Genomic DNA, 27,875 nt, shown 5'->3' with positions numbered 1-27,875 from the left:
GTCTGGCTCAGGTCATCAATTCTGAAAACCTGTTAGTCAGCAGTGGTCATATCAGGAGGATTCCTATAAGGAAACGTATGTTGCAACTTTAATGCATAGGTGCATTTACTGTCCAGACACAAGCATAAATATGTCCCTGGACGTAGGAACACCTGTCTATTCACCTGGCAGTGAGCTGGTGAGAATATCTATTGTGATCTTATGGTAGAGTTTGCCATTACCAGGTAACAGGGAAATAGTTAGAGCCAAGAAAGGAGGCGACATGGTATTAGTTGGATGAATAAGATATCACTATGCTATTAAGTATCATATAGTTGGCTGAGGTACTTGACAGAGATTCGTATTGATGCATGACTGCGAAATGAAATTGATTTTAAGCTAATGAAAGGCGGAATTATTGATTAGAAAAAAACTATAATTCATCTGTCTTTGACTCTGTACTTAAGATCTTTTGGAGAGGTTCTGTAGCTCTATTCCTAGAGCTACTTAACCCTTTGGAAGTCCCCAGTCTGTCCGTTTGTTTGTTTTATTTGTTAAATAAATTTTGGAACGTCTTTGCACAGATTTGAAGGTGGCCAATTCTGTTTTAACTTAGACAATTGTCTAAGTTAAGACACAATTGGCTACCTTCAAATTTCCCCACAGCAATCATCATAATGCATTCAAAAAAATTAATGCTGCTTACATCATGTCCCAACCCTTCTTTAATATAAACGCTGAGGCTAGTGGTCAATCGGTGAAATTTTACGCTATGGAGAGCAATGAGTGCTAAATAATTCAATTTTTGCGCTCCCCTTTGCCTCAGAACCCACCTTGGGGGGAATGCAAAATTCTGCCCAATGTGTTTGGGAAACACCAGCCAACATAATGCTCAAAACGGAACTGGAAGCCTACTCATAAATCTAAAGCTGATAAGAATTAGACAAAATCTGGTGATGTGAACCCTTGAAGGTCGCAATTTAATCTCAGCATTCAGATAATAATTGTAAATATTCCATTTTTAGGATGCAACTTGAGCCCTCTCACTACTGAAATGTATCCATTTTCCTTCATATACCCATTTCTATTTCACAACAGGGTAAACAAAATAAGGAATCAGCTGCTTACATACAACTTTCTAAACAGGATGTAGAGGATTTTATTGTTGCAACTGGAAGGTTAAAGTTATTAACCACTCTAATCCAACTGACCATGGGCACTGTACAATATAACATTAGCACATTTCTGACATCTCAATCAGGTCCACATTCTGGAAACGATGAAATGGCTGACTGACTTGTAGTGGACAATTTCAAGGAAGATTTATTAAGTAAATTAGATGACCAATTTATTTTAGAATCTTTTATTCACAATACATCACACAATTCATGTACATTACTTTTTGCTGCTTGCTCCTAAATCCTTGAAACAATGATTATTACCTATTATTTTCAAATCGCAGCTCCCGATGTCATCAATTAACCTTTGGCCAATTGATGATCTAAGCCAAAATGGTCACCTCCTTTAGTTTTCTTCTTAATTCATCTGTGCCATCAGTCCTTCTAATTCTGGTCGAGCCTTGAACCGGGCTTTGAAATCAGCTTCAGTATGCTGCGAAAACAGTGAAAAGCATTTATTATTTGCCATGTGGATATTCAACATTGCATTTTGGAGGCCAAGATTAGAGATGGTGTCATTTCTCAGTAAAACATCTGGAACATCAGCCCTTTCACAACTGGATATCCTGGAACATTTTCAGCTTTTAAACTTGTTGGTTAAAATTTTTTACAAAAAAAGGTTTGAACAAATGGGGAATAGCGGGACATAAGCGGTTAGTTTAGATAGGTAAACATGATCGACGGTTTGGAGGGCTGAAGGGCCTGTTCCTGTGCTGTACTGTTCTTTGTTCTATGCAATTTTTTAAAAGGTATTCTTTCATGATGTGGGCATCACTGGCAAGGTCAATCTTTGTTGCCTATCCCCAAATTACCTTTGAATAGATTAGCTTGATTGTCCATTTCAAAGGACAGTTAAGAGTCTACCACATTACTGTGGATCTTAAGTCACATGTAGGCCAGACTGTGATGATGGCAGATTTCTTTCCCTAAAGCACATTAGTGAATTAAAAATGTTTCTATGGCAATTGATAGTTTAATGGTGACCATTACTGATATTAGCTTTCAATTCCAGACTTCTTTCATTAATTGAATTTAAATTCCGCCAGGTGCCATGGTGGGATTTGAACTCATAAGAACATAAGAAATAGGAGCAGGAGTAGGCCATCTAGCCCCTCGAGCCTGCTCCGCCATTCAATAAGATCATGGCTGATCTGTCGTGGCTCAGTTCCACATTCCCGCCCTCTCCCCATAACCCTTAATCCCCTTGCCTATCAAAAACCTATCAACCCGCGTCTTAAAAATACTGAGCGAGGCAGCCTCCACCACTTCAACGGGCAGAGAATTCCAGAGATTCACCACCCTTTGAGTGAAGAAGTTCCTCCTCAACTCCGTTCTAAACCGCCCCCCCTTTATCTTGAGGCTGTGCCCTCTAGTCCTACTGTCCTTTCTGAGCGGGAAGAGCCTCTCCACCTCTATCCTATCCATCCCATTCAACATCTTATACGTCTCAATGAGATCTCCCCTCATTCTTCTAAACTCTAACGAGTACAAGCCTAGTTTATTCAGCCTCTCCTCATAGTTCAACCCCCTCAACTCCGGCATCAGCCTAGTAAACCTCCTCTGCACTCCCTCCAAGGCCAAAATATCCTTGCGTAAGTGCGGCGACCAAAACTGCACACAGTACTCCAGCTGCAGCCTCACCAGTGCCCTATACAGCCACAGCAAGACCTCCCTACTTTTATATTCAATCCCCCTCGCTATGAAGGCCAGCAGCCCATTTGCCTTCCTGACCACCTGTTGCACCTGCAGGCTGGGTTTTTGCGACTCATGCACAAGGACCCCGAGGTCCCTCTGCACCGTCACATGCTGCAGTTTTTCGCCATGTAAGTAATAGTCCTTCCGACCATTATTGCTACCAAAGTGGACAACCTCACATTTGCCAACATTAAGTTCCATTTGCCAGTTCCTGGCCCATTCGCCCAGCCTATCTAGATCCTTCTGCAGACTCTCCACACCCTCCGCACAATTTGCCATTCCACTAATCTTAGTGTCATCAGCAAATTTCGACACCATACACTCGGTTCCCTCCTCCAGATCATCTATATAAATGGTGAATAGCTGAGGCCCCAGCACCGACCCCTGGGGCACTCTTCTAGTCACCAACCGCCAATCCGAATAGCACCCATTAACCCCCACTCTCTGCCTCCTATTTGACAGCCAATCCTCTATCCACGCTAACACCCTACCCCCAACTCCATGCCCCCTGACCTTCTGTAATAACCTCTTGTGAGGCACCTTGTCAAACGCCTTCTGAAAATCAAGAAACACCACATCCACCTGCTCTCCTCTATCCACCGCCCTAGACACATCCTCAAAGAACTCCAATAAATTCGTCAGACACGACTTCCCCTTAACGAAACCATGCTGCGTCTGCTCTACCAAACATTTCTCCTCAAGATGCCTCACTATTTTCTCCTTGATCACGGATTCTAACATTTTTCCTACAACAGACATTAAACTAACTGGCCTATAATTCCCCGCCTTTTGCCTGCCACCCTTCTTAAACAACAGCGTAACATTAGCCGTTTTCCAATCTTCCGGCACTTCCCCGGAATCCAGCGACGTTTGGAAAATAATCACCAAGGCATCCACTATCACCTCCGCCATGGTGGGTAAGGTTTTGGAAAGGATTATTAGAGACAGGATTTATAGTTATTTGGAGAGTGATGAATTGATTAGAGACAGTCAGCATGGTTTTGTAGCGGGTAGGTCGTGCCTTACTAACCTTATCCAGTTCTTTGAGAAAGTGACCAAAGAGGTGGATAGGGGTAAGGCAGTTGACGTGGTGTATATGGATTTTAGTAAGGCGTTTGATAAGGTTCACCATGGTAGGCTTCTGCAGAAAATGCAGATGTATGGGATTGGGGGTGATCTAGGTAATTGGATCAGGAATTGGCTAGCAGATAGGAGACAGAGGGTGGTGGTTGATGGTAAATATTCGTCATGGAGTTCGGTTACGAGTGGTGTGCCTCAGGGATCTGTTTTGGGGCCACTGCTGTTTGTAATTTTTATTAATGATCTGGATGAGGGTATAGTTGGGTGGATTAGTAAGTTTGCTGATGACACCAAAGTCGGAGGTGTGGTAGATTGTGAGGAAGGGTGCCATAGTTTGCAGGGTGACTTAGAAAGGTTGCAGAGCTGGGCCGCGAGGTGGCGGATGGAGTTTAATGTGGAGAAGTGTGAGGTAATTCATTTCAGTAGGAATAACAGATGTGTTGAGTATAGGGCTAACGGGAGGACTTTGAATAGTGTGGAGGAGCAGAGGGATCTAGGTGTATGTGTACATAGATCCCTGAAAGTTGGGAATCAAGTAGATAAGGTTGTTAAGAAGGCATACGGTGTCTTGGCGTTTACTGGTAGGGGGATTGAATTTAGGAGTCGCAGTGTCATGATGCAACTGTACACAACTCTGGTGCGGCCGCACTTGGAGTATTGTGTGCAGTTCTGGTCCCCACATTACAGGAAGGATGTAGAGGCTTTGGAGAGGGTGCAGAGGAGGTTTACCAGGATGTTGCCTGGTATGGAGGGGAGATCCTATGAGGAGAGACTGAGAGATTTGGGGTTGTTTTCGCTGGAAAGAAGGCGGCTAAGAGGGGATCTTATTGAAACGTATAAGATGATTAGAGGTTTAGATGGTGGATAGTGATAGCCTTTTTCCTAGGATGGAGAAAGCTGGCACGAGGGGGCACGGCTTTAAATTAAGGGGGGGTAGTTATAGGACTGATGTCAGGGGTAGGTTCTTTACCCAGAGGGTGGTGAGGGACTGGAATGCCCTGCCAGCTGCAGTTGTAAATGCGCCTAGTTTGGGGGCGTTTAAGAGATCTGTGGATAGGTTTATGGACGAAATGGGATTGGTTTAGATTAGTGGGTTAGTGTTGTTTTTTTTTTAGAAAGCTGGTCGGCGCAATATCGTGGGCCGAAGGGCCTGTTCTGCGCTGTAATGTTCTATGTTCTATTTCCTTCAGAATCCTTGGATGCATTCCATCCGGTCCTGGGGACTTGTCCACAATCAGTCCCTCCAGTCTGTCGAGCACCGCCTCTCTAGTAACAATAATGTCATTCAGGCCCTCCACTCCTACCATCTTTCCATCGCTAACACCCAGCAAATTATTCACGTCCTCCTCCGTGAAGACCGAAACAAAAAAGTTATTCAGGGCCTCAGCCATTTCCCCATCCCCTATCACTAAGTCCCCCCTCTCATCCTCTAAGGGTCCAACGTTCACCCTAGCCAGCCTCTTCCTTTTTATGTATTTATAAAAACTCTTGCTATCCTTTTTTATATTAAGCGCTAGCCCAGCTTCATAGTTTCTCCTACCCTTCTTTATCAACTTCTTTGTCATTCTTTGTTGACATTTAAACCTCTCCCAATCCTCTTCTCGCCCACTACTCTTAGCTACACTAAACGCATCCGCTTTTAATTTAACACTTTCCTTCACCTCCTTCGTTATCCACAGCTGATTATCTCTCCTCCTACGATCCTTTTTAACCATCGGAATAAATTTCTGCTGAGCACCAAGAAAGATCTCCTTAAAGATCCTCCACTGTTCCTCAGCAGACCTACCTTCCAACGCACTCCCCCAATCAACATTCGCCAATTCCTCTCTCATCCTACCATACTCCCCTCTGTTCAAACAAAGGACACATGTCCGGGAACCCACTTTGTCCTCCTCCATCTGCATCAGAACTCATGTCCCCAGAGCCTGGGATTACTAGTCAAGTGAAAGTACCACTATGTAACCATTGCCACCCAAACGTGGCAGCTAATTTGTGAAAAGCAGAATCCCACAAACAGCAAATTAAACAGATAAATCTGGTTTTGACAGAATATTAGCCAGGACCACTGGCAGAACCTGTTACTCATCTTCAAATAGTGGCTTAGAAACAGGCAGGTGGGGCTTCAGTTTAACTGCTCATTGACAAGGCTGCACTCACTCCCTAAGTACTGCAATAAAATATCAGTCTGGACCAACTCATTTAGACATGAATAACGTGAATAACATGACGATTATTAATCTTTATTAGGCTATGATATTAATTCATGTCAGGCAGCAGGGATAGACGTTCACAGGTTGTGCAGAGAGTGTGTGTTCGTCATGATGTTCACACATATTTATCTCCCCTGCCTATGCTGTGCATAATTTTTTTTTAGCTGACAGTAATGGAAATGCTTCCAGGCTTCTGCAGATTCTGCTTTGGAATTGAATGTTAGGAGAAATATTAAAACGGCCTGGGATAACTGATCTTGTTGTATGAGAGAGAGAAGCCAAAGTTCAATGCGATGAACTGACTTTGTCAGCAATATATTTTTTAATTATTATTTTTTAAAAATTCATTTCTAGGATGTGGATGGTGCTGGCCAGACTAGCATTTATTGCCCATCCCTCGGTTGCCCTTAGGAAGGTAATGGTAAGCTGCCTCCTTGAACTGCTGCAGTTACAATGATGTAGGTACAGCCATGTGCTTTTAGGGATGGAGTTCCAACATTTAACCCAATGACATTGAAGGAACGGATATATTTCCAAGTCAGCATGGAGAGCTCTTCGAGTGTAAGCTCCAGGTAGTGGTGCTCCCAGGTATCTGCTACCCTTATCCTTCAATCTAGATGGTAATGTTTGTTAGTTTGGAAGGTGCTGTCTAAAGAATCTTGGAGAGTTCCTGCAGTACATCTTGTAGATGGCACATGCAGCTGGTGGTCCCAGCAAAGAATGTTTGTGAAAGTGATACCATTCAAGTGGGCTGCTTTGCCCTAGATGATGTTGAGTTTCTTAAGTGCTGCTGGAGCTGTACTCGTTCAGACAAGGGGAGAGTATTCCACCACATTTCTGTCTTACAGATGATGGACAGGCTTCTGGGGACGGAGTTACTCACTGCAGGTTCCCAGCCTTTGAACCTGTCTGGGATCCAGGGATTTAGATGACATAATGTTCCTGATGGTGGGAAGTCCAGAATCAGTGGTCAAAGTTTGAAGATATGAGATAAATCTTTTACGACTGAGGTAAGGAGATATTTCTTCATGCAGAGAGTGGTGAATCTGTGGAATTCACTACCATGGAAAGTAGTTGAGGCCAAAAACATTGTGCGATATCAAGAAGGAATTAGATATAGTTTTTGGGACTAAAGGCATCAAGGGATAGTGTGTGTGTGTGTGTGTGTGTGTGTGTGTGTGTTGGGGGGGCTAGGGGAGGGGGGGGAGAGGAGGAAGGAACATGGGATCAGGATATTGAATTTGATGATTGGTCATGATCGAATTGAATGGCGGTGCAGGCTTGAAGGGGCAAATGGCCTACTCCTGCTTCTATTTTCTATGTTTTTGTTTACCAAGGCCAATATTTATCTCCTATCCATTGTTGCCCTGAGGGTATGATGAGCCAACAACATATTGTGGAGCTGGAAATATGTGTAAAACTAGACTATGTGGGGTGTCCAATTCCATTCCTTCAAGGACATCACTATATAAATGAATCTGGTTACCATGCTGATTCAATATGTAATATATACCTCACAAGTACTGAGATAATGCCATATGCATCATGATGCAAGGAGATAATGTATATTTAGCATCATAAAATGGATGTAAACCCATGAGGTTTTTGGGTTCCTTTTTCAAAAAAAAATTTCAAGCAATGAATAGAAAGTGAAACAAATGGAAAAAAGCAACATTTAAAGGTAACATTGCAAATGCTGAAATGTACTATGCATCAACACAATCTGTGTGTTTTGAAAAGGTTAACAGAACTTAGAACTAGCTTCCCTTGGTAGTTGCCATTTGCTTAGAAGTAAACCAGTACCATGTCTAGCAAATCAATATGGGGAATGTCAATTTGTTCAGCACTTTTCTCAAATCCCCAGAATGTCACTTGATGTCATTCATCTTTTTATTTTGATCAGCAGGAATTTAATATGACACTACAAACTCCGAGGTCACAGAAAAGCCTCTTTTCCAAGTCTGCTTGAAATACACCTCTAACATTGAATTTTTAAACAGCAAATTCTCATTTTAAATTTATGCCTGTAACAACCTAAACTATAATCTTCCCTGATAACTACTGTAGTACACAAGCTGTGCTTTTACATATGTGACCCAAATTTGAACCCAACTCAGACTAAAGGAAGGACTATTTCCTCTAATGATTGCAACAATTCTGCAAAATTAGAATAATTTAGATGCTAACAAGGATAATTCCAATTCTCTCCTGGTGAAAAATAGAATAATTAATCTGCAAATGATTAATTATACTGTAAAAATAACAGCAAGGGTTGATAAGGGCAAAGTAATGGATGTGGTATACATGAACTTTCAGGATGAGAGGTCACACAAAACCAGGTTATAATCCAACAGGTTTATCTGAAATCACAAGCTTTCGGAGCACTGCTCCTTCCTCAGGTAAATTTTCAGAAGGCCTTTGTATAGTGACAAGTAAGGGAGTTATGACATTGGTCAGAACAAGTTGATAAAATGGATTGAAGGAAATGGGTGGGAGGTATCACAGGCAGGCAAAAAAGGGGATCCATGCCAGGAGCACTGTTGTTTACCACATACGTAATGATCAGAATTAAGGAATTGGAGGAATAATGTCAAAATTTGCAGATTACACTGACTTCAGGATACAGCTAATAAATGTAGAGGATTGTGGCAAAATACAGGATACACAAGCAGGCTTGCCGCATGAATAGTTAATTGGAAAATGAAATTCAATATAGTGAAGTGTGAGATGGTTAGTAGAAAGAATGCGGAAACCACTTTTCCTTGAAAGATAAGGAACTAAATGGGGAAGAGGAGCAGAGAGATTTGGGGATACAGATAAATAAGTCAATAATATAGCAAGTTGAGAAGGCCATAACGAAAGTAAAGTACTGGGATTCATTTCTGGAAGAATAGAATGCAAAAGAGGCTCTCTGTTGTGGCGAAATCAGCAGAAGTGGTCAAAAATCCTAAGTCCTGCTCCCAAACATTGTGTTCCCAGTTTTGCAGGGGCGGGAATGGGGGTTGAGCATGTTTCGCATGTGTTTTGCAGAAAGGCAGCTGGCCATCTAAATCATCAGCTGCCTCCACTCAAGTGGGATTTTGGTGGTCTTGGAACGTGAAACAGATTCGATCTGGTTAAGAGTGTGACAGAATCCAGCTATAATAAGGAGTTACGAGACTAAATGTGTTTTTTTTGATGAAATGAGCATTTGAAAATTATAAGTAGACCTTCATAAACATTTCTGGACATAATTACCCGCTCAAGGCCACCAACGTTCTATGGCATATTGTTCTCATCCCCTAACTCATCAGTTACTGAGAAACAGGAACAAGCTCCTGAAAATCATGTATATATCACCTCAGTAAGACACAGATAATGCAGATTTTGTAACTAGTCATTCTAAGTTACCACAATGCACAAAGGGATAACCTGGTTTTCTACAGATGCCTCTAATTTTCTGAATCCAGGAAATTGAGTTCTTATCCTAAAACACAACTATGTGGCAAGGATGTCATCACAATTTGCATCCCTCAGCATCCTATGAAGCTCGAAGGATGCCAACCAATAGGTGTGTTCACAGCTTCCTGAAGGGTCAGCATTTCCTTTTAAATTAAATAATTTAGTTTTTAACTAGAAATTGACACTTATGCAGTCTTATTTGAGTAATAGTTAGGAATGAATCTATTGTCAAGAGGTAACACCCCATATATCAAGAAGATTAATTATCCAGCTTACAAACAGTATTAACATTGGAATCATACGGTCGATTTTTAGATTCACTCCAGTGTTTCTCATAATAATGGTACTGATACTGTAGTGTAGTGATAAAGTTATTTATCAGTGTCACAAGTAGGCTTACATTAACACTGCAATGTAGTTACTAAGCATATCCCCTATTTGCACTTTCAGATACACAGAGGGAGAATTTAGCATGGCCAATGCACCTAATCAGTACGAGTATTGAACTGTGGGAGGAAACTGGAGCACCCGGAGGAAACACATGCAGACATGGGGAGAATGTGCAGCCAGTGACCCAAGCTGGGAATCGAACCCAGGTCCCTGGTGCTGAGAGGCAGCAGTGCTAACCACTGTGCCACCGTGCTGCCCCAATTTCTCCACTTAATTGGGATAGAGGTTTCTCGCTGAACTCTGTATCTTTCTACTTGGGAATTTAAAATTAATGCTACGTTAAATGTTGGATATCTTGGATATCTTATTGTAAGAAACATTTATACTCAAAACTTGGATTATTCATTAATAACAAGATTATACTTTATTTTCCTAAAACTATTGCGATTTACTTTCCCATCAAATGTGGATTGCATGTTTAGTTCTTTAATAAACTTTTACATAACTTAAAAATATATATTGTTTCAATAATCTTCTGTGTTCAAAATCAAGAACTTGTTTCTGTACACTCTTTAGTGGCGAGGGATATTACTGAGGAGAACTGATAGATATCCCATGGCAGACAGTGCCTACTCAAATATAAACTTTATTTGATATCAGTAAGGAAATTTCTAGCAGAATTTCAAAGTAGGTTGTTCTTCAGACTCACTCAGTCCTAAGATTTCCTCATAATCCCTACTCTCCCAATGCCCGACACTGCACACACTGCTTTCAGTTTATAGGTTCTGTTATCCCATTTCCAAATGATCTTTTAACTATCAACAGTATTCTACTTTGATGTTTACTAACATTGAAAGACCAGAAAGACAGTCAAATTCAAGATACTTTGGAGGCTTCATTTATTTTTCAATGGAGGATATTTTGCCTCCATTTCTCTATATTGAACCCAGGAGTTAAACTCCACAACTTTTCTAACAGCAAATTTATTTGTTAAGTAAATTATAAAGGCTCCACTTAAAACGTATACAGGCAAAATAAAAAATCATAATGAATAAAAAGCTTAAAGAGTTATATGTGAACGTGAATAGCATAATGAACTGAATACTGTTTTATTACCTTACATTCCAAATAGCAACAGCAGCAATATTAATTTCTGCTAAGACCAAACAACAAAAAGAAGTTGTATTGAAAGGATCTCAACGGGTGTGGTAAAAGCCCAAGTAAATGTCAATCAATGTCAGCTAGAGGATCCCCGTGGGACCACCTCCTATACTGTCAGGTCAGTCATCTGACATAATTTCCCTTTGGATTAAATAATAGCTTCTGCTCGATAGTTAAAAGCCTTCCACTGCTGATTATTCTTTAATAATGGAAATTCATTCAATGTGAAAGCTGTGGTAAACACAAATGTCAAACTAAGTGTTGATAGCACTTTCATGACTGTTATTTAAGTAGTGGCATGAGAGGCGACGTAATAGTTAGCACTGCTGTCTCACAGCACCAGGGATCAGGTTCAATTCCCAGCTTGAGTCACTGCTCAATAGGCCATGCTAAATTCTCCCTTGGTGTACCCAAACTGGTGCTGGAGTGTGGATCCAGGGGACTAGGGGATTTTCATTGAAGTGTCAATGTAAGCCTACTTGTGACTAATAATAATGAGGCGGCACGGTGGCACAGTGGTTAGCACTGCTGCCTCACAGTGCCAGGGGCCCAGGTTCAGTCATTGTGTGTGGGGAGTCTGCATGTTCTCCCATGGCTGCGTGGGTTTACTCTGGGTGCTCCGGTTTCCTCCCACAGTCTAAAGATGTGCCAATTAGGTGGATTGGCCACGCTTAGTTGCCCCTTAGTGTCAGGGGATTAACAGGGTAAATATGTGGAATTTCAGGGATAGGGTCTGGGTGGGATTGTGGTTGGTGCAGGCTTGATGGGCCAATGGCCTCCCGCTTAGGGTGGCACGGTGGCACAGTGATTAGCACTGCTGCCCCACTGTGCCAAGGACCCAGTTCAATTCTGGCCTTGGGTCACTCTGTGTGCAGTTTGCACATTCTTCCCATGTCTGCATGGGTTTCCTGTGGGTGCCCAGTTTTCACCTACAGTCCAAAGATGTGCAGGTTAGGTTGATTGGCCATGCTAAAATTGTCCCTTAGTATCCAGGGGATTAGCAGGGTAACTACATGGGGTTATGGGGATAGGGCCTACTTGGGATTGTTGTCGCTGTAGGCTCGATGGGCCAAATGGCCTCCTTCTGCACTGTAGGGATTCTACTCTATTCTATGAAAAAAGCTAATTTCGTTTTTTGGATTGCCTCCTTTTTAATATCTCTGTTTTGTCAAGTTTTGTATTTTGCCTTCCTATTTCTTTTACTTTCCCACCTTTTAGACTTCATTGCTTTATTGCAACTCCATCGCAACTGGAGTACTGTGTGCAGTTTTGGTCGCCGCATTTGCGGAAGGCTATATTGGTCTTGGAGGGAGTGCAGAGAAGGTTCACTAGGCTGATACCGGAGATGAGGGGGTTAGCATATGAGGAGAGATTGAATAGACTGGGTCTGTAGTCGTTGGAGTTTAGAAGGCTGAGGGGGGATCTTATAGAGACATATAAGATAATGAAGAGGCTAGATAGGGTAGAGGTAGAGAGATTCTTCCCGCTTAGAAAGGATAGCAGAACTAGAGGGCACAGCCTCAAAATAAGGGGGGGGCGGGTGCAGTTTATATCGGAGTCGAGGAGGAGCTTCTTCACTCAAAGGGTGGGGGGTCTCTGGAATTCTCTGCCCATTGAAGTGGTGGAGGCTACCTCACTAAATATATTTAAGTCACGGGTAGATAGGTTTCTGATAGACAAGGGAATTAAGGGTTATGGGGAGAAAGTGGGAAAGTGGAACTGATCCACTTCAGATCTTGTTGAATGGTGGGGCAGGCTCAAAGGGCTAGATGGCCTACTCCTGCTCCTATTTCTTATGTTCTTATGTTTATGTTTCCTCCTCCTTCTTCGTTATTCTTCCCTTTTCCCACACTTTATAAATAGAAATCAGACACTAGAAACACCAAATCTGACACTCAGTTCCTTGAAGCACAAAAAATTTGGGTGTTATCGAATTTCTTCATCTCACTACTATAAATGAACATGCTGCTCAATTGCACTCACATTCTCAATTAAAATGTAGGAGTGGGGAGGGGGGTTGTAGGAGAAAATGAATGTGCCAAGCAGAGGTCAGATTCTTCAGCTGAGGGAGGAATAACTGACATCCAGGATCAGTCTTCTGCACTGCTAAAAACCAGGTGGAAAACCCCATCGGCCAAGACCTGGAGCAGGTTGTTTATTTCTCTCACAGAGGAATAGCCGGAGGGAGGAAATAAAACCTTGTGGGAACACCAGCAATATAAAGGAAAACAAGATGATCTCAATCTGCTGAGAGAACAAGAATCCGTCAGAATGCATGAGCATAGGGTAGGGGGAAACAAAAAGTTGGGTATGCCTGAACTACAAAATGCAATGAACCATTGCACAGGTCCGTGCAAGTATAACTATTTCCAGTTGTGTTCATCAAATTACTTAAAACCTCAAGCTAGGTTACAGGCAGATTTAATTACAGTTGGGTACTTAAACAGTAGTTCAGCACAATTACGAGATACGTGAGGAAGCGAGGAATAGTGGGATATGTGTGCGGGGGGAGGGTGGCAAGAGATCATTCAAGTGGGAGGAAGTTTGTATGGAGTATAAAAACTGGCATGGGTCAGTAAGGCAGAATGCTGTGTAACTGTGTCGTTCTGAAGGGAAATGGTACTGATTAGACTGAATAATGTCTGAGACTCCTGTTGCTTTTGATTTTTCTCAGAAATTGCAGATACAATTTAAAAGGAAGAAGTAACAGCTGTGCTTGCAGGTTAATTGGACCATGAGGTTTTCCAAAATGATCAGCTTTGGCACTTACCTCCTTAATGCACAGCTGTATACCTTCCGGCTGATTAGTTTGAAGGACTTCCACAACAATTGGGGCGAGAAGTGAACTCAAACCACTAATCTGAAAATATAAGATATTTTTTAAAAGTCAATACTCTACAAGTTTATTTAACATTTGCAAAAATATTTAATACACATTATAAAACAAACTGCACAACATGCTACAAGGTACCGTTATACACGAAGGATTCCCCAGTGCTGGTTCAATTAATGAAAGGTAGACATTAAAAAATTTATAAAAAGAGCACTGCTGATCGCAGATTGTTCACACTGCTCCCCATGGTATTATAAATTCCACTGGTTTGCAGAATGCCAGAGAGATTGTCTGATAGCGTTAAGGCTCATCATGTCATTAAAGGTTTGGCTCAACTCTTTCTGCTATCTTCAGTGAAAAGTACTGCAACTTCGCTCCTTTCCTGTGTTTAAATACTGACTTAACCAAAGCCTCTGGGAGGAGCGGGGAAAATTGGACAGTAGGAATGAAAATTGTGGAATCATTTAAGAAACAAATGGTTGCTAAAATGGCGTGCGAGATAGTGAGGCCATTTTGAATGGACAAGGCCAAATGGTCCACCTCATCATATACGTCTTGTTCGTTCTTCGAGGTAAAGATGACCATATTCATCATCTGAAGAGTTTGTTAGGGTTCTGGTCGGTATGTAGGTAACTGCTAAGGCTTATCCGCTTCACATTGTACAGGGTACAGCAAACGATTGAGTTAGGGATAAGTTCAAATTTCTTCTGTGCCTTTGATATATGCTTGCTTTTGAAGGCGGTCACACTATTTTCTTGTTTGGTTGTGTGGCAGACAGCGATCTTAGGTGAGCTTTTCCCAGGACTTGAAGTCAATGTCAAAACTCTGAATGAAGCCTTGTTCTTGTAGCGCTTCCTTTAATTGTGGTGACAGGACAACAGCAAGCTCTCTGCTGAAGATTAATTTTGGCATGCAAGTGTCAGGCATTCTGGCTACGTGACCAACTCGGTTGTGACTGTCTCAGTGTGGTGTGCACGCTTGGCATTCCAGCTCAGGTGAGCACCTCAGTGTCTCATATTTGTTCTGCCATCTGATTTTCAGGATCTTCCAAAGATAGCTCAGGTAAAAGTGATTCAGCTTCTTGGCATAAGACCATAGGAAATAGGAACAGGAGTAGGCCATTCAGTCCCTCGAACTTATTCTGCCATTCAACAGGATCATGGTTTATCCAACATTCCTCACATCCACTTTCCTGCCCTTTCCTCATAACCCTTGATTCCCGTACTGATCAAAAACCTATTTATCTCAGTCTCAAATATACACCAGGACTCTGCCCCCACTCTGTGGCAAGGAGTTCCAAAGATTCACAACCCTGTGAGAGAGGAAATTCATCCTCACCTCAGTCTTAAATTGGCACCACTTTATTCTGAGACTATGCCCCCTGGTTCTATACTCCCAATAGGAGAAACATCCTCTTAGCATTTAGCCTGTCAACCCCCTTAAGAATCTCCTATGTTTCAATGAGTTCGTCTCTCATTCTTCTAAATTTCAATGAATAGAGTCCAACCTGTTTAACCTTTCCTCTTATGACAATCCCTCTATACCGGAGATCATCCTAGTGAACTTTTTTCGAACCGTCTCCAATGAAATATCTTTCCTTAAATAAGGGGACCAAAGTTCCTCTCAGTACTCCAGATGTGGTCTCATCAGTACCTTGTATAGTTGCAGCAAGACTTCCCAACTCTTTTACTCCAGCCCCTTGAAAAAAGGGCCAACATTCCACTAGCCTTCCTGATAAGCTGCTACATTGTCGGCTAGTTTCTGTGTTTCATGTACAGTAACCACAAGTCCCTCTATGTTGCAGCTTTCTAAATAGTATTCCGTTCTTTTGTTCTTCCTTCCAAACTGAACAACTTCACATTTTTTCACATTATACTCCATTTGCCAACTTTTTGCCCACTTACTTAATCTATCAAAATTTCTTTATAGGTTTTTAGTATCCCTCTTGCAACTTGCATTCCACCTATTTTTGTGTCATCTGCAAATTTGGCTGCAGTATATTCACTTCCTTCCTCCAAGTCATTAATGTATATTGTAAACATTGTGGTCCCAGCACTGATCCCTGTGGAACCCCACTGGATGCCATCTTGAAAAAGAACCCTTTATCCTCACTTGCTATTTCCTGGTCATTAGCCAATTCGCTACCCATGCCAATACACTTTATCTTACGACTTAACCTTTTTTGTGATGTACCTTGTCGAACGCCTTTTGGAAGTCAAAATACAACATATCTGCTGGTTCCCCTCGGTCCACTCTGGTTGAGACTTCCTCAAAAAACTCAAATAAATCAGACAAATATGATTTCCCTTTCATGAAGCCAAGCTGACGCCGCCTGATTAGATTATTTTCCAAATGTGCTGCTATGACTTTTTTCATAATTGATGCCACCATTTTTCCAACAATAGACATTAGGCTAATTGGCCTACAGTTACCCCCTTTTTGCCTCCCTTCCTTTTTGAATAGCATATTACACTGGCAGTACGCAGTGCAAGTCTGCTGCATAGAGCAGAGTGGGAAAGCCATGTAGACTTTCAGTTGTTAGTGAAGGAATCTATATTATTAAATTTGAAAGAAAAGCAGAAAAGATGAATACAGAAATGAAATTGAACTTCTCAAACTTGAAGGAAGTCAAAAGCAAACTGAATTCATAGACATAGAGTCATAGAGGTTTACAGCATGGAAACAGGCCCTTTGGCCCAACTTGTCCATGCCACCCTTTTCTATAAACCCCTAAGCTAATCCCAATCGCCTGCATTTGGCCCATATCACTCTATACCCATCACAGCCATGTAACTATCTAAATGCTTCTTAAAAAACAAAATTGTACCCGCCTCTACCACCACCTCTGGCAGCTTGTTCCAGACACTCACCACCCTCTGTGAAAAAATTGCCCCTCTGGACACTTTTGTACCTCTCACCTTAAAGCTATGCCCTCTAGTTTTAGACTCCCCTATCTTTGGAAAAAGATATTGACTATCCAGCTGATCTGTGCCCCTCATTATTTTATAGACCTCTGTAAGGTCACCCATCAGCCTCCTATGCTCCAGAGAAAAAAGTCCCAGATAATCCAGTCTCTCCTCATAACTCAATTCATCAAGTCCCAGTGGCATCCTAGTAAATCTTTTCTGCACTCTTTCTAGTTTAATAATATCGTTTTACAATAGGGTGACCAGAATTGCACACAGTATTCCAAGTGTGGCCGTACCAATGTCTTGTACAGCTTCAACAAGATGTCCCAACTCCTGTATTTAATGTTCTGACCGATGAAACCAAGCACATTGAATGCCTTCTTCATCACTCTGTCCACCACTGACTCCACTTTCAAGGAGCTATGAACATGTACTCCTAGATATCTTTGTTCTGTGACTCTCCCTAACGCCCTACCACTAACTGAATAAGTCCCACCCTGGTTCAATCTACCAAAATGCATCACCTCGCATATGTCTAAATTAAACTCCATCTGCCATTTGTCAGCCCACTGGCCCAATTGATCAAGATCCCGTTGCAATTGGAGATAACTTTCTTCACTGTCCACTATGCCACTATCTTGGTATCATCTGCAAACTTACTAACCATGCCTCCTATATTCTCATCCAAATCATTAATATAAATGACAAATAACAGTGGACCTAGCACTGATCTTGGAAGCACACTGCTGGTCTCAGGTCTCCAGTTTGAAAAACAACTTTCTACAACCATCCTATGGCTTCTGTCAAGAAGCCACTTTTGTATCCATTTAGATACCTCACCCTGGATCCCGTGAAATTTAACCTTATGTAACAACCTACCATGCGGTACCTTGTCAAAAGCCTTGCTAATGTCCATGTAGACAACATCAACTGCGCTGCCCTCACCTACCTTCTTGGTTACCCCTTCAAAAAACTCAATCAAATTTGTGAGACATGATTTTCCACTCACAAAGCTATGCTGACTGTCCCTAAGCAGTCCTCGCGTCTCTAAATGCCTGTAGATCCTGTCTCTCAAAATACCTTCCAACAACTTACCCACCACAGATGTGAGGCTCACTGGTCTATAATTCCCAGGCTTTTCCCTGCAGCCCTTTTTAAACAAAGGCACAACATTTGCCACTCTTCAATCTTTAAGCACTTCACCCGTGACTATCGATGATTCAAATATCTCAGCTAGGGGACCCGCAATTTCCTCCCTACCCTCCCACAATGTCCTGGGATACATTTAATCAGGTCCCAGGGATTTATCTACCTTGATGCACTTTAAAACTTCCAGCACCTCCTTCTCTGTAATATGTACACTCTTCAAGCCATCACTATTTATTTCTCCAAGTTCCCTAACATCAATGCTTTTCTCAACAGTAGATACCGATGAGAAATATTCATTTAGGACCTCACCATCTCTTGTTGATCCTTAAGAGGCCCAACTCTCTTCCTTGTTACTCTTTTCCTCTTTATGTATTTGTAGAAGCTCTTTGGGTTCTCCTTTGCCTAATCTGCAAAACAATCTCGTGTCCTCTTTTTGTCCTCCTGATTTCTCTCTTAACTCTACTCCTACACCCTCTATACTCTTAAAGGGATTCACTTGATCCCAACTGCCTATGCATGTCATGTGCCTCTTTCTTCTTCTTGACCAGGGCCTCAATATCTCGAGTCATCCAGGGTTCCCTACTTCTGCTAGCCTTGCCCTTCATTCTAAGAGGAATGTGTTTACCCTGAACACTGGTTAACACACTTTTGAAAGTGTGCCACTTACCATACGTCCCTGTGTCTTCCCACAGGCTCCCCCAATTACATCATTAAAATCGATATCATCAAAATTGGCCTTGCCCTAATTTAGAATTTTAACTTTTGGGCCAGACTTATCATTCTCCATAACTATTTTAAAACCAATGGAATTATGGTCACTGGTCCCAAAATTATCCCTCACTAACACTTCTGTCACCTTCCTTATTTCCCAAGAGAAGGTCAAGTTTTGCCCCCTCTCTAGTCAGGCCATCCACATACTGAATGAGAAATTCCTCCTGAATATACTCAAATTTCTCTCCGTCTAACCCTCTAATAGTATGGCTGTCCCAGTCAACGTTGGGAAAGTTCAAATCTCCGACTGCTACTACCCTATTTTTCTTGGAGCTTTCTGTAATTTTCTTACATGTTTGCTCATCAGTTTCCCACCAACTATTAGTGGGCCTATAGTACAACCTTATCAAAGTGATTTCCCCCTTCTTATTTCTCAGTTCTATCCATATAGACTCAGTGACCGAACCTGCAGATATATCCCCTCTCAGTACGGCCATGATGCTTTCCCTAATCAAGAGTTTGGGAAATCAAACCTTGCTGGAAGATATAAAAGGACGCAGATTACTCCAAACTGTACAGTAGTAGTTGTTGAGTTCACTGGAGCACCAGAGAGAAGCTGTAGAAGATTCAAGAGGAAGCACTTGATCCAGAAGCTGAGAATAAGTTGCTGCAGTTGTTTCTGTTACTTGAAGATAACATGATGGATCTGTGCCACCCAGAGCTGAGCATTTTCTGCAAACATGTGCCATTTGTGGTGAAGACTGTGCCCATGGAACTCAGGCAGGTTGATTTTGATTTGATTTATTATTGTCACATGCATTAGTATACAGTGAAAGTATTGTTTCTTGCACGCTATAGAGACAAAGCATACCATTCATAGAGAAGGAAACGACAGAGTGCAGAATGTAGTGTTTATAGTCATAGCTAGAGTGTAGAAAAAGATCAACTTAATGCAAGGTAAGTCCGTTCAAAAACCTGATGGCAGCAGGGAAGAAGCTGTTCTTGAGTCAGTTGGTACGTGATCTCAGACTTCTGTATCTCTTTCTTGACAGAAGATAGAAGAGAGAATGCCCACGGTGTAGGGATCTTTAATTATGCTGGCTGCTTTGCTGAGGCAGCGGGAAGTATAGACAGAGTCAATAGATGGAAGACTGGTTTGCGTGATAGATTGGGCTACATTCACAACCTTTTGTAGTTTCTTGCAGTCTTGAGCAGAGCAGGAGCCCATACCAAGCTGTGATACAACCAAAAAGCAGGCTTTCTATGGTGCATCTGTGGAAGTTGGTGAGAGTCATATAGACATGCCAAATTTCCTTTATCTTCTGAGAAAGTAGAGGTGTTGGTGGGCTTTCTTAATTATAATGTGGGTTTGGGGGAGATCAGGACAGGTTGTTGAGGATCTGGATATCTAAAAACTTGAAGCTTTCAATCATCTCTATTTTGTCCTTGTTCATGTAGACAGGGGCATGTCCTCCACTACGTTTCCTGAAGTTGATGACAATCTCCTTCATTTTGTTGACATTGGGGAGAGATTATTGTCGCCACACCAGTTCACCAATTCTCTATCTTATTCCTGTACTCTGTCTCGTCATTGTTTGGGGTCTGACCCACTACAGTGATGTCGTCAGCAAACGGCACTGCCGTCAGTTGAGGATCAGACTAGCTCCAAGAAGAAGAGGAGAGCAGCTGAGATTCCTCGTGTGGAAAACAGAGTTTCATGAACTCTGTGACCCACTGTCATCACTGAAATTTGAGTGGCCCGTGGAGCCAATCGTTAAGATTTGTCTTAATTGAATCTGCCATTTAAGTTTATAAATTTATATTTTAAATTAGATCACGATTTTCACGTTTAACTCATGTCAGCTCCAGATGTTTGAGAATGGGATATACGGGCAGGACTTTACGATCTCGCTCAACATGAAACTATAAAATCCCACCAGAGGTCAACGGGATGCTCTGCCCCTCACCTGCTCTGATTCCTGTGGCAGGTGGGACAGTAAAATTCCAGCTATAGCATTTACTGTTTGCTTTGTTGACTCTTGTATTGCAAAAACAATTCTACTGTTTTTAAATAGTGAGATCTTGTATCTTGATTCTTGTTCAAATAACTGGGACTTTTGAATTTTGTCTTTAAAAGTTATTGGTCTCTATCAAGGTCATCACAATAGGCAGACTTACTCTTCTTTGTTCCCAGACTGCCAAAAGCTGCAATAACTGACCTGACTGTGAACTGAGTTATAAAAAGGAAGGGTTGTTCTTCTAATGACATCGCTCTGCATCTAGCAACCTCCATTTAAAAAATAAAGTAAAATTTGCATTTGGAACCAATTTAGGTCTTAACTCTCCCGGTGCCACGTATGATGACACCAATTACTTTGAAAGTTCTTGTTAAAATTAAGTAAACAGCAGCACGAGGACACAACTTGTGTCAGTGAGTGGCTTAATACAAATTAATGCTTAATGTTTCTGATGTGTATTCCTGACTGAAGCAATACTGGATAAACCACATTCCCACAGGAAGAGGTTTAAAAAACACAGATTATCCAGGCCTATTACTGCAAATCCACTGTTTGGGAGTGGCTATCACACAGTCTGGGAGCAAAATTCACTTCCACCTTGCGGGCTAATGAAAAATGCATCACATTGGAGGAATTTTAAATGGGTAAAATGAGAAATATTTTAAGTGGAGAAATCACACAATACCTGTACAATTCTCTCATGAGATTGAATAACACCTTCCACATTCATTTTTGTGCCCTGTTCCTGCAACACTGAGATCTCAGTGGATTTAGTCGGCATTGCATAGCTGTGAAAAAGCAAAAACACTTTTATATATTTTATCATTTCAACAGCACTGAACATTCACAATAATATTAGAATAAAGAACAAAGATTAAATATTAATATCTCTGTTTTTTGAGAAGAAAGGGACAGAGTGAACAAAGACATTTATGAAACGTCTGCGGTTTTGTTTCGGGAACAAGGGTTGGGGGAGGGGGGTGTTACTGTTTCATTTTTAATGAGGCTAAAAAGGAGAATCTTTTAACCCTTACCCGACAGCTCCATGACCTTCTCCCAATTCACTTACAATTATAGTATCAGACTTACAGATGCTGAGTCTAAGACCTACCCTTTGCCACAGTCCTTCTGCAGCCACCAACGTGCTCAACCTTTGAGGTCCTAAACCTACTCTCTCCTCTCCTGGAAGACTTTCTTTAAAATCAAAAAGGCCTTTGATTTCTTTTGCTCGCCCCTCCAAATCTCTACTTTTTTGACCACATTTGTAATTGCAATACTACATTCCGCACCCTCTCCTTTCCTCCCCCACCATGTATTCTATGAATGGTATGTTTTGTCTGCATAGCTCGTAAGAAACAATACTTTTCACTGTATCCCAATACAATAATAAATCAATTAAATTCAATCATTTCTCTGAATTACTTCTGTACATTTATCTCTGTTAAAAGCCACATAAATGCAAATTGTTTTGGCTGGCTGACTGCAAACTGGTGATTTGTTTAGCATTGATTTCTACCTTTCCTCCACTTTGATCTTCAGTTGATTGCAGAGCCGGTGGACATACTGACTGTAGTGTTCTACAAGCGTCATGTCATAGCCGGTAAGTTGGATATTTAGGACACCGTATTCTGTGTCAGTGCCAGGCTTCAGCTGCTTCATCTGCAGCCTCTCTCTTTTCTTCCGTGGCTGTTGGAAAAATTAACTGGCTGAAATCTTCATGTAATTTACGCTAAAATTTAAAGGTCGTTAGATTCACAATAGCCTCCTGTGATTGCATGCAGAGCGATGTTCTGAACCTTGTGTGCATCTCCATACTGTTTATCAGGGGGATGGCGAAAATAGGCTATCACAGTTTATAAGGAACTGTGCTGGTAACTGTGCCACTTGTCAGAAGTTCTTGGTACCTGCTGAGGGCTCAAATTCACACTTGTCAGTGGTCTAATTACAATCTAGTAACAATGTTTCTTGCACAGCTGGGTAAACTACATCACTATGGGGGTGGGAGCACACTGCCACAGAAGATTGGGTCTAAACCTCTGATTTCATTAGCTCCACAATATTGCAGGACATGGGTGTGACTGAATGGTCAGAAGATTAATTAAATCTTTCACAGGGAACTACAGGTTTTCCTACACAGTCCTGCAAGCCAAGGTAAGGCGGCCCTAGCTGGTTAAACAATGGGTAGCTTCCTTGTGTTAGTTAATTGTGCGGTTTTAGCTAGTTAAGCTCCTACAATGCTCTTGTTGTATGCTTGGGCCTCTCAAAATCTTCATGGTCATAAAACTGCACTTAAAGGTTCTGGAGTTCGGTAAGTGAAGCAGGTCCATTTGGACAGAACGTGTGAAAAGGACTAAAAAAAAGACACACTCGCTGCTTCAGTCACTAACCCAGGCTAATGCATTCCATAGCCTTACCACTTCTCTGAGCTTATTCTCTCAAGGACATTAGTGGGTTCCTCTGTGCATTAGACGACTGCTGAATAGGGAAAGTTATAGGACTGTGTTCAAATGGTCAACTGAACTAAGAAGTCTAAGTGTTGCAAATTCTTGTCAAGGATTTTAGGTCACAATGATCTTCAATGTTGCAACATTAAAAGGTACTATACAAATGCAAGTTCTTGACGTGGCTTGCAATGGCTTGACTATGGCAGCCGGGGTATCGGTATAACTATATGATCACAGCCAGGCTGCTACTGAAGAAGACAAAGGTTGCTAGCAACACTAATAATTATTATGTCTTTTGGGAGACCTATATTGTGAATAACAAGCAACAATCCAAGAAGAGAAACAAAATGGTAACTGCTTTGAACCTGAAATTCTTTATAGCTATATTTGACTGGCACATAAATTGTTACAATCTCTGTAGAAACTGATAACATTTAAAGTAAACTTGGAACTAACAGTTATTAGTTGAAAAGGATGACACAACAAGATTTTATGTTTTAAAACTTTTACTACAACAAATGACTCAAAGCTTTATTACATACACCCTATTTTCTTTTTGTAAACAATTTATACTTTGCATTACGAAAAGGAACACTACTCTTTTACACTTATTACACATTGCACTTTCTCCACAGAAAGTCCTTATAACAAGCAATTCATAATTGCTTCCAATAGATTTGCATTTCCCTGATTTGCCAAGCTGTAATTTCAAGTGATCTAAGGGTGCTTCCCTTAGATTTAAGATACTTTCTGGAAACTATTACCAATATCAAGACTCTCCCCCTATGGCCACACCAAGACAAATCTCCAGAAATTCTGAGACAGCTGCAGGATGCTTCTCTTCAGTTAGAGACCACATCTCCCTCCTCTATTTGGCTCTGGTAGTTTGTAAAGCCAAGCAGTCTCTTCTCTCTGCCGAGCACACCAAACACTTCTACCTGTGCAAATCACTTCCATTCATCCGTGATATTTACTGAATTGTAGGGAAGCTTGTAGGCTGATCAGTTATTCTTCTGCTGCAAATTCATTTTCATCGTACAAGTAAAAGTAAATGCAAGTTTACAGCACAACTGTTTATAATCCAATAACATCTTTCTACGCCTTTAGGAGATTCAGACTTGGATTTTCACTCCTGAGTCAGGTAGCTCAAGTTCGGAAATCTCCTGGCTTGTCACGCCCACTCTGGGACAAACTCTCCTGACTGGAGAGATCTTTGTCCCAGGAGACATGGGCGCAGAATGAAGGAGGCCACTAGGGTTGCCACGTGTCAAGACAAATTGGTTAAAAGGCCTGTCTTGGTTCTCTGGGACTTTGTCCCAGTTGTTTTGTTAAATATTAGCCCTAACTGGCAACCATTCCTTAGCTCCTCACACCCTCATCCACCATGTGTAATCCTCAGGAGCCATGCTGAGATGAAATAAAATAAAGTTCTAAGTATCTATTAAAGCCATTATTATTATAAAAAAAACTCTCATTGATGAATACTGATTCAAAACGTTTAATTCCTTTGAAGTACTTTATCCCTTATAAAAACAAATTTTTGTATCCACAATCTCACAAAGACAATGGATCCTTTAATAATCTCCTTGAGTAATCAAACTATGAACACACAACCCCCACTGAGATAATGGTATGTAATTGAAAACAGCCAGACATTTATAACTATTTTTGCAGTAATGTCAACAAACAGCTTTTTTAATCACTAGACCAGATTTTTTCCAATTCTCACAGACAATAGCCAGCCTAATTTTTTTAAATGTTAAAATAGCTGCAATATAAATAACTTTACACCTTGACAGTTTCACTGACCTTACCCACCCATCACAAGGTTTTACAAGTACACTAAAAGTTCATAACTCTTAAAATTAGGGTAAGACCCTTGCCACAGTGAAAACGTGTCCGTTTGAATTCAGTAGAGTTCAAATGGTCAAGCCAAGTTCAATCCTCCTGCCTGAGAGAGTCGGCCCCACTCACTTTTCCTTACTAGTGAAAATGAGATCCGTTGGAAATTGGGGAAACTTCTGGATCCAGGTCCTGCTTACTATTTGTGATTCCATGAAAATTCCAGCCTCTTGGCCAATCCATTGTGAACTCAGAGACTATTGCCAGGATCTACAACTGTGAACATCTAACATAATAGTCCTAGTACAATTTGAGCCTGCTTTTGATCCTTAACTGCCCTCGGCTTGTAGTTGAACAGACTCCACAACAAGCCAATATGACTCTCTTCATTTTACCTTAAATGAAAGAGACAGTTCCAAAGCATAATAATCTTATAAGCTTCATAATTGTAACAAAATTGACATTTCCTGACTGGCAAATGAGGCAAATAAGGACGCTATTAACCACTCACTTTACATTTCCAACTGATGTCAGCTCTGTGGTGCTTTACTGAGTTTGAGATTCAAAATGATCATTCAGAATGTCTATATGCTAAAGGAATTACAAGAAAGAATTCCATTTAACTCCCCGATGGCTCAGTCTGCGTACTTCCTGGTATGGATGTGGGCAGATAAAGTGGGAAGGTTCCAGGTACAATCTCTGATCTGTGCTGAGCTGGATAATTACAATTCAACTGCCAATGAAGAAGCGACTATAGTTGGCCTCAGGCTAGTGTTCCTGCTTCTAATTGCCATCCAATGACTCCTACTTAAAAACGCAGATAAATTTGTGGACATTGGTTGCCAACAAATACAAGTTTACAGCAGAGGAAATGGCTTGCCACAATGTATTAACTATAAATTGAGCACCTGAGGCAGCAAACAGCTTCAATACAAGATCAAAATACTGTGAATGCTGGAAAGCTGAAACAAAAACAGACAACGCTGAGAATACTCAGCAGGTCAGACAGTGTCTATGGAGAGGAACATAGATAAGTAATACTTCAGGTCTGTGATCTTTCAATTCTGATGAAAGGCCAAAGACCTGAAATCTTAATGCTGTCTCTCTCTCTCTCCACAGATGCTGCCAAACCTGTTAAGTATTTCCAGCATTTTCTGTTTCCATATCAAATGTCAGTGCCTGATTGTTGAATCTTACAGTGCATAAAGTGTCTGTCTGCCGGGCTTCCTACATTACAAAATGAATTACACTGCAAAAGCATTTAATTGGCCATCAAGAGCTTCAGGACATCCTGAGATTGTGAAAGGCACATATAATGCAAATTACATCATTGCCAGGTCATAAAATGGACGGGGTAAAATAAAGTCCCCAGAATTGCTAATGACAATATGTAACTGAACCACACAGAAAGTGTGTCTGTGTGGATGTCAGGTAAAACACAACCAGGATTGTGTGAAATGTTCTCCATCCAAATCAGCACTCACTGTCTAAGGCCACTCAAGAAAGTGACAAGTGAACACTGACCCGGAGCACTGCTGCATCAATAGTAAGACCATAAGAATCTTTCAGGAGAGGAAGGAGAAAGATGACAGTAAGTTATGGAGGGGGCAAAAAAAAGTTGATAGCTGATTTGAAAAACAGAGTTACCATAAAATTTGCCTTTTTAAAACTAAGCTAATTAGTGAATTTTGCACCAGTGTTCCTGCTTCCCTGTACAGAATTTAATCCAGACACACAAACGAAAATATTACTTACCACTTCTTTTGGCAGTAAGTATTTATACCTCCCAATCCCATGGGTGGGCATTGACCTGTAATGTCTCTTGCTGGCTAGGCTATTACCTGTGTACGCAGAATATAAAATTTATTTGATTAAAATATGTTACCAAGTCACACTCCTGAGATGTCTCATCGCCTGGTTTCAGTTCAAGGACAAAACAAAATGGCACAAAACAATTGAGACCACTCTTCAAAGACTAAGATAGCTCTTTTGTACAAATAACCTAACAAGGTTAAAGTCTACTTGTTCTATAAAAGTTATCCAACATTCTATGATTATGTATTTTTATGATGTGGCGATGCCGGCGTTGGACTGGGGTAAACACAGTGAGAAGTCTGACAACACCAGGTTTAAGTCCAACCAATTTATTTGATAGTAAACTCACAAGCTTTCGAGGTTTCTCTCTTTGTCAGGTAATGGAGAGAACTAACCAGTACTCTCCATTCACCTGATGAAGAGGGAAACCTCAAAAGCTTGTGAGTTTACTATCAAATAAATCGGTTGGACTTAAACCTGGTGTTGTCAGACTTCTTATTATGTATTTTTATCCAGGAAAAACTTTACCTAAAATTATGTACAGTTCAGGTAAATGAAAATATTAAATAGTCATTTGGTTGTACGAAACTTGAATATTGAAAAAAGAGACACGTTGAAGATTTTTGTCTTGCACTTATCATGACACTGTGGAAGAATACCAGTGTAAGAGGAAATCAACAATCATACTGTGCAAGAAGAGAAAGCTGACTGGAGACTTCACAATTGGACAACATTTGCTAAATAATCTTCAGTGTGCTAAGGATTATGCCAGTTGAGTTCACAATGTGATGCATGTGTGGGTACTGGAAGCTACACACATTAATACACAGGGCCCTGCCCTTTGCAGACAGAAAGAACAGATACACACATTGTGCTTGCTTCAGCTAAACAAAATAAATAACACCATTTGCTGATTCATTCTTGACCAATCAGGGTCAATCAAGCTACCTGGTTTAAATTTTAAGCATGTGGCAGTTATCTATCAGTCACCACCATGTTCCATGGCAACACCTCTACCAA

The 27,875-nt window shown here is 41.1% G+C and overlaps 1 protein-coding gene across 2 annotated transcripts in view; it reads right to left on the bottom strand.

The window, feature by feature from the left end:
- Positions 1-1,326: 1,326 nt before the first annotated feature.
- The window catches only part of mrpl48 (mitochondrial ribosomal protein L48), a 42,090-nt gene continuing 15,541 nt past the window's right edge, over positions 1,327-27,875 (bottom strand). For both annotated transcript variants that reach the window (XM_080197956.1, XM_080197958.1), the window contains exons 4-8: positions 26,796-26,881; positions 22,271-22,440; positions 21,440-21,542; positions 13,905-13,994; positions 1,327-1,590 (exon numbers count right to left, since the gene is read on the bottom strand). In XM_080197956.1, the coding sequence (XP_080054082.1) occupies positions 1,516-1,590; positions 13,905-13,994; positions 21,440-21,542; positions 22,271-22,440; positions 26,796-26,881 (524 nt within the window). In that variant the 3' untranslated portion in view covers positions 1,327-1,515. The remainder of the gene's footprint in view (positions 1,591-13,904; positions 13,995-21,439; positions 21,543-22,270; positions 22,441-26,795; positions 26,882-27,875) is intronic.

The sequence above is a fragment of the Carcharhinus amblyrhynchos genome, chromosome 10, assembly GCF_965287045.1.
Source record: "Carcharhinus amblyrhynchos chromosome 10, sCarAmb.v2.hapA, whole genome shotgun sequence".
Lineage (NCBI taxonomy): Eukaryota > Metazoa > Chordata > Chondrichthyes > Carcharhiniformes > Carcharhinidae > Carcharhinus > Carcharhinus amblyrhynchos.
This window is presented reverse-complemented; position numbering and strand designations above follow the sequence as displayed.